This window comes from Bos mutus, chromosome 2, assembly GCF_027580195.1.
Source record: "Bos mutus isolate GX-2022 chromosome 2, NWIPB_WYAK_1.1, whole genome shotgun sequence".
In the NCBI taxonomy this organism is placed as follows: domain Eukaryota; kingdom Metazoa; phylum Chordata; class Mammalia; order Artiodactyla; family Bovidae; genus Bos; species Bos mutus.
In genome coordinates, this window is record NC_091618.1 from 37,959,067 (window position 1) to 37,979,525 (window position 20,459).

At 37.8% G+C, this 20,459-nt stretch overlaps 1 protein-coding gene across 8 annotated transcripts in view; it reads left to right on the forward strand.

Annotated features, from left to right (window-relative positions):
- The window catches only part of KANSL1L (KAT8 regulatory NSL complex subunit 1 like), a 126,181-nt gene that overhangs the window by 91,129 nt on the left and 14,593 nt on the right, over positions 1-20,459 (forward strand). For all 8 annotated transcript variants that reach the window (XR_011467606.1, XM_070387259.1, XM_070387292.1 and 5 more), the window contains 2 exons: positions 11,618-11,783; positions 14,293-14,400. Coding sequence is in view for 7 of the 8 variants with exons in the window: in XM_070387259.1 (XP_070243360.1) it covers positions 11,618-11,783; positions 14,293-14,400 (274 nt within the window). In the remaining variant the exon portion in view is untranslated. The remainder of the gene's footprint in view (positions 1-11,617; positions 11,784-14,292; positions 14,401-20,459) is intronic.

The following is a 20,459-nucleotide window of genomic DNA, read 5'->3' on the forward strand; positions in this document are numbered from 1 at the left end:
GACTCTGAGACCCCATGGACTTCAGCACACCAGGCCTCCCTGTCCATCACCAACTCCCGGAGTTTACTCAAATTCATGTCCATCAAGTTGGTGATGCCATCCAACCATCTCATCCTCTGTCATCCCCTTCTCCTCTCACCTTCAATCTTTCCCAGCATCAGGGTCTTTTCAAATGAGTCAGTTCTTTGCATCAGATGGCCAGACTATGGGAGTTTCAGCCCCAATACTTATTTTCCCCTGAAGACCTCCAATTTCTCATCTCATTACCTCATTAGGTTCAGGCATAAAATCTTAAAATCATCCTCTTAAATCATGTCCAGGTACCTGCACTGAGACTTTTTATGTATGGCTCCCCAGGTGTTTTTCTTTAGGTTTAGCTCCTCATGTTTGGTTTCTCTGGATGGAAAGATTTGTGAACTAATGTTATTAGTTATTTGATTTATACTCAACCTATAATAGTGAGACAGGGATAATCAGAAGAAATACTGCTCAGACAGGGGGAATGGGAAGAATATAGCAGTTCTGAAATACACAGTTACTGCATGTTGCAGGTTTGTTAATGTGGGCCTGTTCCTCTGGAAATGGTTCTTTCTTAGCTATTAGTTCTGCCCTAGCAACTCCTGGCTACATCCTCTGAGTAATCTTTTCTTTTCCATAAAAAGAAGCACCTTTTAAAATATGTAGTGGTTTTCTCAGCATGCTTCCTCTCTGTAAAAGACTGAAAGCCCAGAGGTCTTGTCATTTTGAGCTGCTTCTGTCCTAGTACAAGTTCAAGTCTAAAACTTCATGGTGTTCCTATGTATCACATTGAAATAAACTCCATTATAGAAATATCATATCTGCATACCTCTTCAACACACACCTTACTGGGTTTTGGACTTTGTGTGAGGCTGCTGTGGGACAATACCCTGAAGATACTTACTGGCATTTTTTGTGTAGCACAAGGCGCACCTTTAAGATTCTTTAGAGCCCTCTTGTCTACATGCGAGGATCTGTGAACATGTTTCAAACCTTTCTAACGTCTTGGTTTTCCAGTCTCATCTCTGAGATCCTGACTTTGTGGCCACAGTTTTACTGGCAGCTCTCTGGATTTGACCTTTGTACTGATGTCATTTCTTCCTGTGTGAAACTTTTGCTGTCTGGACTGGCTGTAAATGAGAAACAGTCTTATTTTTGAACCCATCAAGTCTTAGTTCTGTATTTTCTTTAAATTTTGCTTGAAAACTTAGCTCCTTTTGTACCTAAGCTCATTACTCCATCCATACTTAATCATAGGCAGTTAAGTGAACAATTGGCACTTAAATATTCTGCCTAGAAACCTCCTTAGCCAGATCTATGAATTCATTATGTACCATTTTTATCCTCCACACTTTTATAGGCAATTATTATACTACTTGTTGTGTCAGAGCAACAAGATAAAAGAAATAGAGGTAAAAGGATTGGGATAATTATTTAGAATCATCATTTGTAGAGGTTATGATCCCTTAGCTGGGCAAAATTCATAAAAAGCATAATTTAGTATGCATTTTTACTTGATTTTGTCCCTTTTGCAACAGTAATCTCTAATAAGAATGTCAGATAATAATAGCTAATAGTTATTAAGCAATTATTATGTGCCAGACACTGTTTCAACTTATGAATACCTTATACATAATTCTTCTTTCATGCCCGATTTTATACAAGAAAACCGAGGGGAAAAAAAAGAATTGGAAGATACGAAAATAAATGAAAAATATACAGGTTAGAGGAGAAGATTCAGCATATGTGTTCACAGAGGGAAACACCTAGGATAGCTGGCTTCTGCAACCACTTTTGTCCTGGAGCTTTGGCAGAAATTTTTAAATTTGGTGCAGTTGCTAGTAGATGATGGTTATGGGGGATGCTGTTGGGCTTTTTTTTGAGACCTGAAACACACAGCCAGTTTTCACTTCAGAACATTTTTGACCAATGTTTTCCTCATCAGTTCAGTTCAGTTCAGTCAGTAGCTCAGTCGTGTCTGACTCTTTGCGACCCCATGAATCGCAGCACGCCAGGCCTCCCTGTCCATCACCAACTCCCAGAGTTCACCCAGACTCACGTCCATCAAATTGGTGAGGCCATCCAGCCACCTCATCCTCTGTCGTCCCCTTCTCTTCCTGCTCCCAATCCCTCCCAGCATCAGTCTTCTCCAGTGAGTCAACTCTTCGCATGAGGTGGCCAAAGTACTGGAGTTTCAGCTTTAGCATCATTCCTTCCAAAGAACACCCAGGACTGATCTCCTTTAGAATGGACTGGTTGGATCTCCTTGTAGTCCAAGGGACTCTCAAGAGTCTTCTCCAACACCACAGTTCAAAAGCATCAATTCTTTAGCGCTCAGCTTTCTTCACCGTCTAACTCTCACATCCATACATGACCACTGGAAAAACCATAGCCTTGACTAGACGGATCTTTGTTGGCAAAGTAATGTCTCTGCTTTTGAATATGCTATCTAGGTTGGTCCTAACTTTCCTTCCAAGGAGTAAGCATCTCTTAACTTCATGGCTGCAGTCACCATCTGCAGTGATTTTGGAGCCCAAAAACATAAAGCCTGACACTGTTTCCACTGTTTACCCATCTATTTCCCATGAAGTGATGGGACCAGATGCCATGATCTTCATTTTCTGAATGTTGAACTTAAAGCCAACTTTTTCACTCTCCTCTTTCACTTTCATCAAGAGGCTTTTTAGTTCCTCTTCACTTTCTGCCATAAGGGTGGTGTCATCTGCATATCTGAGGTTATGATATTTCTCCGGGAAATCTTGATTCTAGCTTGTGCTTCTTCCAGCCCCGTGTTTCTCATGATGTACTCTGCATATAAGTTAAATAAGCAGAGTGACAATATACAGCCTTGATGTATTCCTTTTCCTATTTGGAACCAGTCTGTTGTTCCATGTCCAGTTCTAACTGTTGCTTCGTGACCTGCATATACGTTTCTCAAGGGGCAGGTCAGGTGGTCTGGTATTCCCATCTCCTTCAGAATTTTCCACAGTGCATTGTGATCCACACAGTCAAAGGCTTTGGCATAGTCAATAAAGCAGAAGTAGATATTTTTCTGGAACTCTCTTCCTTTTTCAATGATCCAGTGGATGTTGGCAATTTGATCTCTGGTTCCTCTGCCTTTTCTAAAACCAGGTTGAACATGTGGAAGTTCACGGTTCACGTATTGATGAAGCCTGGCTTGGAGAATTTTGAGCATTACTTTACTAGAGTGTGAGATGAGTGCAATTGTGTGGTAGTTTCAGCATTCTTTGGCATTGCCTTTCTTTGGGATTGGAATGAAAACTGACCTTTTCCAGTCCTGTGGTCACTGCTGAGTTTTCCAAATGTGCTGGCATATTGAGTGCAGCACTTTCACAGCATCATCTTTCAGGATTTGAAATAGCTCCACTGGAATTCCATCACCTCCACTAGCTTTGTTCATAGTGATGCTTTCTAAGGCCCACTTGACTTCATATTCCAGGATGTATGGCTCTAGATGAGTGATCACATCATCGTGATTATCTTGGTCATGAAGATCTTTTTTGTACAGTTCTGTGTATTCTTGCACCTCTTTTTAATATCTTCTGCTTCTGTTAGTCCATCCCATTTCTGTCTTTTATTGAGCCCATCTTTGCATGAAATGTTCCCTTGGTATCTCTAATTTTCTTTTTCTTTTTTTTTCTAATTTTCTTGAAGAGATCTCTAGTCTTTCCCATTCTGTTGTTTTCCTCTATTTCTTTGCATTGATTGCTGAGGAAGGCTTTCTTATCTCTCCTTGCTATTCTTTGGAACTCTGCATTCAGATGCTTATATCTTTCCTTTTCTCCTTTGCTTTTTGCTTCTCTTCTTTTCACAGCTATTTGTAAGGCCTCCCCAGACAGCCATTTTGCTTTTTTGCATTTCTTTTCCATGGGGATGGTCTTGATCCCTGTCTCCTATACAATGTCAAGAACCTCCATCCATAGTTCATCAGGCACTCTGTCTATCAGATCTAGTCCCTTAAATCTATTTCTCACTTCCACTGTATAAATCATAAGGGATTTGATTTAGGTCATACCTGAATAGTCTAGTGGTTTTCCCTACTTTCCTCAATTTCAGTCTGAATTTGGCAATAAGGAGTTCATGGTCTGAGCCACAGTCAGCTCCTGGTCTTGCTTTTGCTGACTGTATAGAGCTTCTCCATCTTTGGCTGCAAAGAATATAATCAATCTGATTTCAGTTTTGACCATCTAGTGATGTCCATGTGTAGAGTCTTCTCTTATGTTGTTGGAAGAGGGTGTTTGCTATGACCAGTGCATTCTCTTGGCAAAACTCTATTAGCCTTTGCCCTGCTTCATTTTGTATTCCAAGTCCAAATTTGCCTGTTACTCCAGGTGTTTCTTGACTTTCTACTTTTGTATTCCAGTCCCCTGTAATGAAAAGGACATCTTTTTTGGGTGTTAGTTCTAAAAGGGCTTGTAGGTCTTCATAGAACCATTCAACTTCAGCTTCTTCAGTGTTACTAGTTGGGGCATAGACTTGGATTACTGTGATACTGAATGGTTTGCCTTGGAAATGAACAGAGATCATACTGTTGTTTTTGAGATGCATCCAAGTACGGCATTTCAGACTCTTTTTGTTGACCATGAAGGCTACTCCATTTCTTCTAAGGGATTCCTGCCCACAGTAGTAGATATAATGGTCATCTGAGTTAAATTCACCCATTCCAGTCCGTTTTAGTTTGCTGATTCCTAGAATGTCGATGTTCACTCTTGCATATATATGGAGCATATATTATGCTTATGTTTTCCTCATAACACTGGCTAAATACTCAGGCTGCAGAGAACAGTAGGCTTAAAAAAATCATCAGTGACAAAACCCATTCAAAGAAGGGTGGCACTCTCAGTGTACTCTTAAGATTTTTTTCTTAAAGTCTGAATGATTAGGGAAAGGTCTGTAAAATACAGCAAACACTTAACTGAAAATCTTGAAGGGCCAAGAACAAATTAGGGATAGAAAACCATATGAGGGCAGCAACCCATAGTTAACTGAGCACACTCCCCATGTAGATTAAAGAGAGAAACCCGCAGTTTGTCTGCTTAGCAGTGGGGAAAGGGAATCCTCTGTGGAGAAAGATTACATCATTTGGAGCCTTTGTGATTTTTAAAAATATACTGTCTGGCATTCAATCAAAAATTACTAGGCATCCCAAAAGATAGGACCAGATGACTAGCCTTCAAGAGAGAAAAACAGACAGATTACTAAGATACAGTTAGTAATGGAGCATATATTATGCTTATCTGTTAAAAGCATGCTGTGTTGTGCTTAGTCACTCAGTCATGTCTTTTTGTGACCCCATGGACTCTAGCCCTCCAGTCTCTGTCCATGGCATTCTCCAGGCATGAATACTAGAGTGGGTTGCCATGCCCTCCTCCAGGGGATCTTGCTAACCCAGGGATCAAACCCAGGTCCCCCACATTGCAAATGGATTCTTTACCAGCTGAGTCACCAGGGAAGCCCAAGAATACTGAAGTGGGTAGCCTATCCCTTCTTCAGGGGATCTTCCTGTCCCTGGAATCGAACTGAGGTCTCCTGCATTTCAGGTGGATTCTTTACCAGCTGAGCTACCAGGGAAGCCGTCATGGAGTATACAGTGAAAGTGACTAAAGTGAAGTCGCTCAGTCACGTCCAACTCTTTGTGACTCCATGGATTACAACCTAAGAGGCTCCTCTGTCCATGGGATTTTCCAGGCGAGAATACTGGAGTGGGTTGCCATTTCCTTCTCCAGGAGATCTTCCCGACCTGGGGATCAAACCCAGGTCTCCCACATTGTAGGCAGATGCTTTACCGTCTGAGCCACCAGGGGAGTATAAGATACAGTTAAGGAACCAAAAGACTTATTAAGATTAAATACTCAAATAGAAGCACAGAGATAAAAATAGAAAAAAAAATACACAAACAGAATTAGAGAACTGTGAATTAGTGAAATAAATTAACCATATATGTTATTGGACTCTGCTGCTGCTGCTGAGTCACTTCAGTCGTGTCCAACTCTCTGTGACCCCATAGACGGCAGCCCACCAGGATGCCCTGTCCCTGGGATTCTCCAGGCAAGAACACTGGAGTGGGTTTCCATTTCCTTCTCCAATGCATGAAAGTGAAAAGTGAAAGTGAAGTCACTCAGTCATGTCTGACCCTCAGTGACCCCATGGAGTGTAGCCTTCCAGGCTCCTCCATCCATGGGATTTTCCAGGCAAGAGTACTGGAGTGGGGTGCCATTGCCTTCTCCGTATTGGACTCTAGAAGAAAGGAAAGAAAATAGGGGGTAAGTAACATTTGAACAGGGAGCAAGAAATGGCAACCCACTCCAGTGTTCTTGCCTGGAGAATCCCAGGGGTCAGGGAGCCTGGTGGGCTGCCATCTATGGGGTCGCCCAGAGTCGGACACGACTGAAGTGACTTAGCAGCAGCAGCAACATTTGAACAGATAATAATAGTATTTCTGAAACTAAAGCAGGACATCAACTGATGGATACAAATTCTCTGAAACTCAAAAATAACAAATACATAGAAATTATATCAAGACATAGGAGGCCTGCTAAAAAGTGAGGACATAGAAAAATGTTAAAAGTAGTCAGGGTAAAAAAGATATATTACCTTCACATGAGGTCAACAATAAGACCTAACTACTGGGTAGAAGGAGCTTCCCAGGTGGCGCTAGTGGTAAAGAACCTGTCTGCCAGTGCAGGAGCTGTAGGAGATGCAGGTTCTATCCCTGGGTTGGGCAGATTCCCTGGAGGAGGAAATGGCAAGCCACTCCAGTATTCTTGCCTGGAGAATCTCATGATCACAGGAGCCTGGAGGGCTACAGTCCATAGGTTGCAGAGTCTGACATGACTGAAGTGACTTAGCATGCATGCACACTGAGTAGAAATAATGGAAACCAGATGAAAAGGTGAATATTCTTAAAGTGCTGCAAGAAAAAAAGTCAATCTGGTATTCTATATCCATAAAAATATCCTTAAAAATGATGATATACAAAAGTTTCAAATAAATAAAAATGGAGGGAATTTGTTGATAGCAAATCTACACAACAGGAGAAGGAACATGATCCTATACGGAAACAGAATTGTAGAAAGAAGTGAAGAACAATGGAAAGAATAAATATATGGGTAATATAAATGTTGACAATAAAAATAATGGTAGTATAATGTAGTGTTTTAACTATATATGGACTTGAAATGCATTACAACAGTAACAAAGAGGAGAGTGAATGGAGTTTAAAAGTGTTCTAATGTTCCAATGTTTTCAGGGAAGTGGTAAAAGGAATAATTTGTTTTATACTCTAAAAGCCTTAAGTTACATATGCATTGTAATCTCTAGGAAAACCACTAAAAGAAAAGAGAAGAATGTATAAGTTGAAGTTAATTGAGGGGAAAAACATGACAAAATATTTTATCAATCCTAATAAACCAGAATCAGTGAAACGTAAGAACAAATATACATACGCAAAAATTTCCATATGCAATATAGAAAATAAATCCAGTTTCTGGTTCTTTGCAAAGAAATTGTTAAATCTCTAGCAAGATTCCTCAAGAAAAATTGAAAGTTGCTTTGACATTTATAAATTTGTTAATGTAGTAACCCACATTAAGAAAAGTCAAGTAATCATTTCAATAGATTCATAAAAAGTAAATGATTAAGTTCAACATTAACATAGTTAAAAAAAAATACTTTGGCAGAGAAGGCATATATTCTGATAAAGTGTATACAGAAAAAAAACTGCAATCATTCTTAATCCTTATAATTTTTAATTATGAAAAATTTTTAGAAGCATTTACTGTATAATAAGGGACAAAACAGTGTGTCTTTTGGCCATTTCTATTCATATTGAACTGGTGAGCCTATCCAGCATGTTTGGAACCTTATAAATAAAAATAGTTCAAGGTTTTAGGACTGAATGAAAGAATCTAAACTGTCATGACTTGTAGAGAATATGTTTGATTAATGGAAAAACCTATCTAGGAACCGGGCTCCTCCTGACTTTTTGTTTGATCTTTTGAGCATTACCCTTACTCACAAGACTGGGGCGGGACAGGGATCACCATCATAGGTGGAAGAATGGAGTGCTAAATTACCTTCTGAAGGGAAGTTTCTAAAGGTTTCACAGATGACTCCTCTTCATGGTGTTCTGACTAGAATTTAGTAATTTGTAGATGCAAGGACACTTGGGAAATGTGCCCAACTGAAAATCAGGAGTTTTAGAACAGGGAGGAAGCCAACACAGATATTGGGAGGAAAGTAGCAGTCTTCATCACAGACTCGTGGAGGCAAGACAGGAAGAGAAGTCATCAAAGGTATTGGCATTGTTCTGTTTCTAAAAGTAGGATAGTGTGTATAGGTGCTTTTTAAACGTTATTTTATACCTCGCTTATAAATTATATACTTTTGTATATATGAAACGGTTCATTACTAAAATTAAAACATGTAGTGGATAGTTTTCAGGCTTTACTTTGCTTGAATCTTATGCAGCATATGGTATTGTTGATCACTCCCTCTAGACATTTGAATTTTTATTGGCAAGAATCTCCAGGTTTTTCTCTTATTTCTCCATCCATTCCTTTTCAGCCTCCTGGGCTTCACCTTCTCTGCAGGGGAAAAAAGGCCTTTTCCTAGATGCCCCTCACTTGTCTCCATAATTATTTAGGATAGTTTCAAATTGGCTAATGGGTTTCCTGGATTTGGAAAAATTGCAAGAGAAAACTAATTACATGGTAAATATTCAGATTTTATCACCAAATTTTATTCATAATGTTCTAGCCATACATGGAAAAAGAGAGGTTAGCACATTTTTTTCTTTGTAATTTTAAATAATTGTTCCTTATATCTTTTTGAACTACATCATAAAAGAACAAATAATTCTAGAGTGAGTCACAAGTACCAGTGCATCTTGTAAAGGTAAGAAATTGCAACTGTTCCCATAGATATATAGCATCATTAGAATAAATTTTGGAAATAACTCACAGCTTTATTATCATGTCCCCCATGTTATATCTTCTTACAAAATCATCAATTTGCTTGACCACCCAGAATAATGACTGCATTTCCTAGACTTCTTGCAGCTGAGTATGATTAGCTGACCTAAGTCTTGGCCAATGCAATATAAACAGAAGTCATTACATGATAAATTTTAGCATATATTAACAGGAACTATTTTTCCCCCAGTGGAATAGTCTTCGGCACACATGTATTTGAAAATTATATTCACTTAAGTTTTTTTAAGAGCAAATGAGATAAAATCCATTTGGTCAGCACTCAAGCTTCAACCATATGTTAGGGATTGTGTCAGGTTCCAGGAATACAGGATTGAACAAATTATAGTCCCAACCTTCAAGGAGCTCACAGTCCAAAGGAAATCTAGTTAAATGCTATGGCAGGCATGGCTATGCCTCTCTCTGTCAAAACACAGAGAAAACATGCCAGTTAGCCAGGAAACTCAAACTCAAGAAAATTGACAAACTCAATGTAAGTTTACAAAGTAATTTTTTTTAAATAGCATCTAAAATTCTGTTATTATGAGCATTTTAAATATCATTTCAAAAAAAAAGAGTCCTAATGATACTGTAGTAGGTGGAGGTAAGAGGTGACAGAAGGAACGCAAGTAAACTCATATTAACTTTTAAAATATTTTTTCTGTTTTATAGAATTTTTTCATTGGTTGTATCCTTATCTGCTCTGTTAGTTGCTCAGTCATGTCCAATTCTTTGTGACCCGTGGACTTTTGCCAGCCAGGCTGCTCTGTCCATAGGATTCTCCAGGCAAGAATACTGGAGCGGGTTGCCATTTCCTTCTCCAGGGAATCTTCCCAACCCAGGGATTGAACCCTGGTCTCCCACATTGCAGACTGATTCTTTATAGTCTGAGCCACCAGAGAAGCCCAACTACTTATAACCAGAAAAAAATAATTTAAGAACCCAACATTTAAACATTATATATATATATTTTTTTTGACTGAAGTCATGTTTATTGGGAGACAGGGGCATGCCAGGATCAGGAGTGTGTGTCCGTTGGGGAGGGAGGTGTCGAGACTGGTTCCTAACACCCCCTCGGGGACTCATTCCTGGATGTAGAGATTGCTGGGGACAGTGGGATCGTCTGCTGGGCGCGTCTCCACCACCACAGGCCTGGGGGAGCCAAGCAGACGGAAGGTGAGGGTGGGGTCTCTGAGCTCCTGCAGCAGCTGGGGGAAAAGGTGCTGTATCAGTGTCTAGAAGACTCCTCCCCTCTCCCTGGTCCGAGCCTAGAGCCCACACCTGCACTCCATGCTTCCAGAAGGCCTGGAGCCGACCCCCGACCATAGCCATGGCCTCCACTGCTTCAGTCATGGGGATCTCTGGAGTTCGAAGCCCCCGGACCGGGGCCCCCTCTGGGGTTACCAGCTTCAGGGACCCGTCCACCAACACCATCACCTTGTCTTCCTCGACCTGGGTCACCTGTACTGGTCCCTTGTGCTCTGCTTGAGAGACCCGGGTTCAGGGACCAATATCCCCGCATTATGCCTTCCTCCGCTAGGCCCCCCTCTCCATTCCCAAGCAATCGGGCTAAACCGCGCCCATCACAGAATTCCCCACTGAACATTATATATTTTTAATGTAGCAGTGTAACTTTTTTATTTAGCAACATGATTTTCATGAGATTTCTGGAATCTTAACTTTACCTTAAACTGAGACTCATGTAACATATTGCATATTTCATATCTTTTCTTTTTTTATTGAAGGATAATTGCTTTACAGAATTTTGTTGTTTTCTGTCAAACCTCAACATTAATCAGCCATAGGTATACATATATCCCCTCCCTTTTGAACCTCCCTCCCATTCCCTTCCCATCCACCCCTCTAGGTTGATACAGTGCCCCTGTTGAGTTTCCTGAGCCATACAGCAAATTCCCGTTGGCTATCTATTTTACATATGGTAATGTAAGTAATGTTTTATTTTAAATTCAGTTTTATTTAATGTATATATATGATATTCTTCATAGTGTTTCACTATTGTTCCAGTGTAGATATTGCCTGGTATTATAATTCAAAGCAGACTCTAGTTTCACTCATTGGTTATAACAGGTTAGAAGGAGGAAAACAGTACAGTTGACCCTGGAACAAGGTGGGGTTATAGAGGCATCAACCCCCACAGAGCAAAAAAAAAAAAAAGGTCTAAGGCAATGTATAACTTTATGGTCAGTTGGCCTTCCTCCCTGTCTTGTGGTTCAGCATCCAAGGATTCAGCCAACCATGGCTCATGTAATACTATAGTACCTATTAAGTAAAAAAAAAACCGCATATAAGTAGACCTGCATAGTTCAAGCCTGTGTTCAAGGGTCAGCTATAGGCACAATTCTTCTTAGCATGGTACCTGCTCAGTGTCGCATTTCTCACTAATCTGAAGTGTAATCATTTTCTTTTGACCTAAAGTTGTTCAAACTCATTTATCTTTTTCATAAAGTGCTCTCTCCAAGGTGATTCAGTAATCCAGGACTTCTTGCTGATGTCATTCACACACTGTACTCTTAACTGTTATATTCTCTCTGAATCAGTTTTCAAAAAAAAATGAAGTCTTTAAATAATTATTCTTTTTTTCCTTACAGACTTTGCCTTCAAAAGAAACAAGGTTTTTAAATACCACACAGATGCCTTGCCTGCAGTCAGCTTCAATTTGGAGTAGCTGTGAACACAATTCAAAGTCTCAAATGTTAACAGAACATGTATCAGAGTTAGATTCTTCTTTCCATTCTGTTCTATCATTGCCATCAGGTAAACCTCCTTATAAATTAATTAATGAATTAATGTTCTGTAAGTTGATTTTTTAATTCCTTGGAAACCATTTTGACTAACTTTGCAAAGTACTTAGCTTTTGATCTCCCTTTGAGTGTTAAATTTTTAGCATTTTATTGATAATATGGCTATGCTATTGAAATGTTTCTCAGTAAGTCAGGGTTCTTTTTCTAATGTGTGTTTTTTTTTTTGCATGGAGTTTTCCCACCATATAGTATTCCCCATCTATAATCAGCATTGAATTTCAGAGAAGAAAACTGTCCATCTTTAGACGTACTCAACTTTTGAACCTCAAAAATACCAGTAATCTACAATGGAGCAGATGAGGCATTACATCCCTATGTCCCTAATATGGCTTTAAGTTTCTCTCCAGTTCCTGTTTTCTGTTTGAATGTTTCCAGTCTTATGTACATTGAAACTGAAGTAAATATTTAGGGTAAAAAAAGAAAACATTCTTCACACTGGTTATCTCAAGTTCATTTATTTATGGGAAGATATGTCAAATGAGCTTTTGTTTCCTTTTCAGCTTTTGGTTCTAATCACCCAGGGACTGCTCCTCTTTGTAAAGCACCATTTCTTGTACCTATTCCTGCCCTGAATCTTAGTTTGGTTTTTACCAGTATTACAGTGGTTTCTTAGCTATACCATACATTGAAGTAAGCTCCTGGTAGGAGCTGTTTCACTGTATCTTTGAGGAAACCTTAATAAAAGAAAGAAAAAATATTTATGACAATAACAACACAGCCAACATTTGATCTTAGAATACACTGGATCCTATAAGCATGTTACATTTTCCTCTAATTCTTGCAGCAACCCCATGAGAGTGATTGTTGTCTTCTTTATCTTACGTATAAGAACACTGAGGCTTAGAGATATTAAATTACTCATTCAAGAGTACACAGCTAGTAAATGATGGAGACAGGATTTGACCTGAAGTTGTCATTCTCCAGAGCCATACTCCTAACCATACTCTTTACTTCCTGTTTTCTTATTAGTAAATTTGTTTCTGATGAAAAAACCTGAGATCTGGCATAAGTATCTTTCATCCTACTAATGTTACATCTAATAAATTAAGATTAGCTTCCTTACCTACTAGTTAGGGTTATCTTTCTTCTTTTGTTCATTTAATACAAATCTGAATACCTGCTGTATACTAGGTATGATAGGAAAATGAATGCAAATAAATCCCTCAAGGTACTTGCATTCCAATTCGACAACTGAAATATAAACTATTAAATGGAATAAAGTGTTATGAAACTTTACTAAAAGCTCACAGGTTACAGGGTGGGTTCTAAGGAAGGTATATGAGTAGAACAAGCACCTTCCCTACTTACGTCAGGTTTTCCAACAACTAAAGAACAGTGGTAGAAGAGGTGATACTCTATATAATAGGTGATGTTTCTTTGGAGAAACTTGTTTTGGTAATTGGAAATATCAGAATCCTGAAATGTTTATGCAGTATATTTAATTTGTATTCTTATTTTCATTTTGTTATATAGTTTTCTTATGGTCTTAGTATAGTGATAGCATTGAAAGCTATCTTACCTCTGCCCCATGGGAAAGTTTCCAAGATGATACTTATGAACCCATTTTTGTGTGCATATTTTTCCACACTTGAGTATGGATCTGCTATTAAAATACATTATTTTGAGGGAAACCTACTTCTTTGTTTAAAATTGAGGCTTTTTCTGGATCTATGTTAATTTATGCATTCATAATTAGTTCTTAAAAATATCTTCAGTAGCAAAACTTTGAATAAACAACCACTTTATAAAATATTTCTTTATATTTCTTAGGAAAAAGTTTTTAAGATGATTGTTCTTGCATTCTTTATTGAAGAAAACGTGCTTTGGTTAATAAATGTGAAGCACATCTGTTTTATTTACTTAGCTTCTCTTTTGGCTGTGAGAATATGGAACATAAACGTAGTGAATTGAACAACTCTCCTAAGCCTCTACTTAGGAGAAGAGAACTAGATTGTCAGTATGTTTTGATTTTCGTAAAAGTAGATTTAATTTTGTGATTCATAACAGTAGTAAACTAAGGGAATGTTAAATGACATTTTCATAAAAGGTTGCATCTGAATTATAGTGTTTTTCCTTCAAGTAACTAAACTTGTATAATTATGTCTTTTGGAAACTTCATTATTTCAAATGCAGAGTTTGTAGGGGTGGGTGGAATGGACTTAGGTTTGACTATATATTTTATTAAAGACTTTTTGGGAGCATTTGTTTCATCTGCAAGTAGTATTTAATGTTTATACTTTTGTTCACCTTATGTACTATTTTAGTTTATGAAATTGTTCATAGTCTTTGTTTAGTATGTATAATCAGTAATTTCCAAAATATTGCTTACACTTGGAAAGAATATTTTGCAACTTCTAATAGTTGTGACGTTTCAAGCTTTTGCTTATTTTTCTAAATCTTAATATGGGACGGTATGAAGAGTGATTTCACTGAAAATATTTTTGTTTGCTTTATTTTTCTAGATGTGCCTCTTCGTTTTCACTTTGAAACACTGTTAAAAAAAACTGAAATAAAAGGAGATCTTACTGAAAATAAATTTTTAGGAGACTGTATCATATCTCCATCACCTGGTATGTTACTTATAAATTTTGTACTTTATATATTTTTTACGTCTTTCATATACTTATTACTTTTGCTAAGGACATAAAATTTAACAAAGGAATGAATGTAAGTCCTTAATTTTTAATATTCACTTTTCACACATCACACACAAACAGAAAATACACAGCAGTAACCCTAACAGGAAATGTGCAATACTTATGGAATATTGAATGAGAATTATGAAATGTTATTGATAAATATAAAAGGAAATTTAAATAAACATGGGAAAACAGCACTACTGGATGGTAAGAATCATTAGGATATCAGTTCTTCCTACTGGTTTATGTTTGGTGCAATGTAACTTGAAGTTCTAAAAGAATTTGGTTAACTTAAAATAATTGTACGGCCCATTGGAAGAATTAATGGGAAAATGTAAAAGGAATTGCTGGAAAAATACTGAGAGAATCTAGCCCAACCACATATGAAAACATTACAGAAATCTATAAACATTAGCATAGCTTCTGTTTTGCTTACATTTAGCAAAGTAGATTCATGAAGCAGACTACATAGCTTATTCTTTATTATTTAAAGGAAGAATTGTAATCAGTAAGAAAGTGGAGAACTATTCAGTAAAGAGTATTGTTAGTCATTTTGGGGAAAATGTTTATACACTCATATCATTTATCAGTAAATTCTATATGGTTCCAAGAATTTTAAATAGGACACTAAAGTTACATAATAAAACTTGAAAAATTATAATGAAACTCTAAATTGGGGATGGGGACATTGTGCTTGGAAGCAATCAGAAAAAGAAAGAAAATACATCTGCATATTTTTCAACATCAAAATGTTACACAAAACAAGATATTTCCAAATGAAATCATCATCTCCCTCAAAAACTCAGCATTTTTTTGAATGTGAATACCTGTTAGACGTGGAGTTTTAAACCATAACAGATCTTTAAATAAACTTAAAAAACAAGTAGCCTTTAAAAATACCAATAATAACCCATTAGAATTTGTAAAATAATAAATTATCCTAGACATATTGACAATGAAAATATAAAATATATAGGATTAAACTTAACAACAAATTACATGAGAGAAACTTGAAAAGTTTACTGAGGAACAGAAGAGTATATCTGCTTGTATGGAGAGAAATACTCTGCTCCTGTCAAAAGAAAAGTTGTAACTATAGGTGTCATTTTTCCTCAAATGAACTTATAATGTAATTCTAATCAAAATCCCAGAGGCACTCTTCTTAAAGTAAATGCTGAATATCCAATAAAACTTTTAAAAGTTCTATAAGGTGTCAGTCCATAAAGGACAGAAATGGTGATGAAATTCCAGTTGAGCTATTTCAAATCCTAAAGGATGATGCTGTGAAAGTGTTGCACTGAATATGCCAGCAAATTTGGAAAACTCAGCAGTGACCACAGGACTGGAAAAGGTCAGTTTTCATTCCAATCCCAAAAAAAAGTAATGCCAAAGAATGCTCAAACTACCGCACAGTTGCACTCATCTCACACGCTAGTAAAGTAATGCTCAAAATTCTCCAAGCCAGGCTTCAGCAATACGTGAACCGTGAACTTCCGGATGTACAACCTGGTTTTAGAAAAGGCAGAGGAACCAGAGATCAAATTGCCAACATTCACTGGATCATCAAAAAAGCAAGAGAGTTCCAGAAAAACATCAATTTCTGCTTTATTGACTATGCCAAAGCCTTTGACTGTGTGGATCACAATAAACTGTGGAAAATTCTGAAAGAGATGGGAATACCAGACCACCTGACCTGCCTCTTGAGAAATCTGTATGCAGGTCAGGAAGCAACAGTTAGAACTGGACATGGAACAACAGACTGGTTCCAATCGAGAAAGCAGTACATCAAGGCTGTATATTGTTACCCTGCTTATTTAACTTATATGCAGAGTACATCATGAGAAATACTAGGCTGGATGAAACACAAGCTGGAATCAAGATTTCCAGGAGAAATATCAATAACCTCAGATATGCAGATGACACCACCCTTACGGCAGAAAGTGAAGAAGAACTAAAGAGCCTCTTGGTGAAAGTGAAAGAGGAGAGTGAAAAAGCTGGCTTAAAACTCAACATTCAGAAAACTAAGATCATGGCATCTGGTCCCATCACTTCATGGCAAATAGATGGGGAAACAGTGACAGACTTTATATTTTGGGGCTCCAAAATCACTGCAGATGCTGACTGCAGCCATGAAATTAAAAGACACTTGCTCCTTGGAAGAAAAGTTATGAACAACCTGCACAGCATATTAAAAAGCAAAGACGTTAGTTTGCTAACAAAGGTCTGTCTAGTTAAAGCTATGGTTTTTCCAGTAGTCATGTATGATGTGAGAGTTGGACTATAAAGAAAGCTGAGTGCAGAAGAATTGATGCTTTTGAACTGTGGTGTTGGAGAACTCTTGAGAGTCCCTTGGACTGCAAGGAGATCCAACCAGTCCATCCTAAAGGAGATCAGTACTGAATACTCATTGGAAGGACTGATGCTGAAGCTGAAACTCCAATACTTTGGCCACCTGATTCGAAGAACTGACTTACTTGAAAAGACTCTGATGCTGCTAAAGATTGAAGGCAGGAGGAGAAGGGCATGACAGAGGATAAGATGGTTGGATGGCATCACCAACTCGATGGACATGAGTTTGAGTAAGTTTCGGAAGTTGGTGATGGACAGGGAAGCCTAGCGTGCTGCAGACCATTGGGTCGCAAAGAGTTGGACATGACTGAGTGAACTGAACTAATAAGGTGTCAGATATCGAAATATAGAGGTATAATCATTAAAACATTTTGATGCTGTTAGAAGCCAAGGGAACTAAATAAAAAGCCTAGAGATAAGCCCAAGGATTTATTATATGAATGATATTTCCTATTAGAGTGGAAAAGATAGCCTAATAAACAGTAATAACAATTCTTATGAAGCATTCCTTATACACTATTACAGTAATGAAGGGCTTTATATCTGTAATTTCCTTTAATCTGTACAACCCTGTAAGGTTTCAGTACACACAGGCAAAGTTGTGTCTGACTCTTTTTGTACCCATGGACTATATAGCCCATCAGGCTCCTCTGTCCATCGAATTCTCCATGCAAAAATACTGGAGTTGGTGACTATTCCCTACTCCAGGGCATCTTCCCAATTCAGGGATTGAACCCAGGTCTCCTGCATTGCAGGCAGATTCTTTACCATCTGAGCCACCAGGGATGACCTTTCACACACAGGCAAAGGAGCCACAGTGGACTGCTAAAAACTTTAAAATCATTTTACCACTCCTTTAATGCAAGATATAAAAAAGTTTCCTATCTTAACATCTCTTTTCTGTTGAAAGAAATCTTATTTAACAGTTGTTGATAGAAAAAATCTATCATTCTGTCTTAAGATGATTGTTCAAGCTGATGGCCTTCCCATTAAGTATGAAAGTGATTTGTTTAGACAAAATGAAGTTAAGGTGGCTATGAGCTCAAATGTCCTATATACATTTGTGTAGCCCACTCCAATACTCTTGCCTGGAAAATCCCATGGATGGAGGAGCCTAGTGGGTTGCAGTCCATGGGGTCACTAAGAGGTGGACACGACTGAGCAATTTCACTTTCACGCACCGGAGAAGGAAATGGCAACTCACTCCGCTGTTCTTGCCTGGAGAATCCCAGGGACAGGGGAGCCTGGTGGGCTGCCGTCTCTGGGGTCGCACAGAGTCGGACACAACTGAAGTGACTTAGCAGCAGCTCTGTTAAAGCATTTTTAAAACTATTCTGCATAGTATGTCAGGCTATAGGCTATTTTCTGCTTGACTAACTTTTCCCAAATCGCAGTTAAGATGTAGCAGATGCAAGATTCAAATCCAAATAGTCTTGCTCAGAGCCCACATTTAAAATGACTATTTTTCTGTAATCAGAGGTATTAAGGAATGACTTTTTGGTAAAATAACATGAGATCTTTATGTCATATAGCACCTTAAAACAAATTTAAGGTGGATGAACATTAAAATACATTCCAGATAGATTAAAGAGGTAAATATTAAAACTGGCATCTTAAAAGAATTAGAAGAAAAACTAGATGTATTCATGATAATAATGAAAATGCTAATTAATCAAAAGAGAGGGGATATATGTATACCTATGGCTGATTCATGTTGAGGTTTGACAGAAAACAGCAAAATTCTGTAAAGCAATTATCCTTCAATTTGAAAATAAGTAAATTAAAAAAAATTATAGCTAACATGTACTGGGTATCTATGTGACAGACACTGTGCTAAATGTTTTTCCTTTCTCCAATTACATTAATAATATTAGACATATAATCATCAGTTCTGGGAAAACTGTGTAGCAAAAATAGTACCCTCAAATATTACAGGTACAATTAATTGATACAAGCCTTTTGGGAAGTACTGTGAAATGCATTTGTTACAGCCTTGGCACTAGTGGTAAAGAACCTGCCTGAGACACGCTGGTTCCATCCCTGAGGTGGGAAGATCCCCTGAAATGCATTATAAGGCCTTTAAATGATTAATTTTTTAAAATCTCATTAAGAAAAAAAAAACTTCTGTACTTGTTCACAATAAACATTTACAAAACTGTTAACTCTATTCTGACCTGATAAATCCATTTCCAAGAACCCAATCTAATGCTAAATATGAAACCACCTTTATTCACAGATATACTTAACATTATTTGTGGTAATGAAAAATTAAAAACAACTTGGAGAACAGTAGGAATATGGTTATCTGTCTAACCCAATGGAACATACATTTTTAAAAACATTGTAAAAGTTTATTTAAGGATATAAACATTTATCCAAGAATGGTGAGTGATCTAAAAGGACAAAAGTTTTACTTCTATGTATGATACAACTGGGACTTTCCAGGGAGCTCCGTGGTAAAGAATCTACCTGCCAATGAAAGAGACACAGTTTCAATCCCTGGTCCAGGAAGGTGCCCTCAAGAAGGAAATGGCAACCCACTCCACTGTTGTTGCCTGGGAAACCCCACAGACAGAGGAGCCTGGTGGGCTACAGTCCATGGGGTCACAAAGAGTTGGACATGACTTGATTTAGGCACTGAACAAAAACAAATGATACAATTATATCCATGTAAAAATATTTCTACTTGCTTCAGCCAGATGCAGCCTGTAGGCCTCTTAGAAGATCCTCATTAACTCAGCTGTAGACACACAGTTTCTAAGACAAGAAATTTGAACATGGACTTACTGTTGCATATTAATAAACTATTATGTTAAGATGTAATAATGCCATGCAGTTACATAAACACAGTTTGTTAGTTTATTCGATTCAAGCTGACATATATGTAGGCAATATTTGGAATGTGTTTTTAAATACTCGGTGGGAGAGAGAGAAAACAAGTTGGTTACCAGCACTCTTGATGCTGAAATCATAGGAACAGGGGAGTTCATTATTCCATGTATGTTTCTTGAAATTTTTCCACTGTAAAAAGTTAAAGAAATGAAATGAAAGCACTAAGAACAAGGAATTGCCTGTGCAAAAGAAATACAGGAAAGTATAGCTTATGTTTAGATTTTTTTCATGATACAATTGTGCTTCTTGGAATTTATCCTAGATTAAAAATTTTTTAATTAAAAAATGTGTGCAAGATGATTATTCTAAGAATGTCCATAATACAAATAAAATTATGATGATTATAAGTAGTTCCAACAGCTAGGGAATAGTTAAATGCTACTGTTTCTAATCAGAGGAATGTTAGGTGACCATCTGAAAAAATAAGTTATCAGGTTAAAAAAAAACTTATACATATATCCAAATTAAAATTCAGTTCAGTTCAGTTCAGTCGCTCAGTTGTGTCCAACTCTTTGTGACCCCATGAATCGCAGCACGCCAGGCCTCCCTGTCCATCACCATCTCCCGGAGTTCACTCAAACTCACATCCATTGAGTCGGTGATGCCATCCAGCCATCTCATCCTCTGTCGTCCCCTTCTCCTCCTGCCCCCAATCCCTCCCAGCATCAGAGCCTTTTCCAATGAGTCAGCTCTTCGCATGAGGTGGCCAAAGTACTGGAGTTTCAGCTTTAGCATCATTCCTTCCAAAG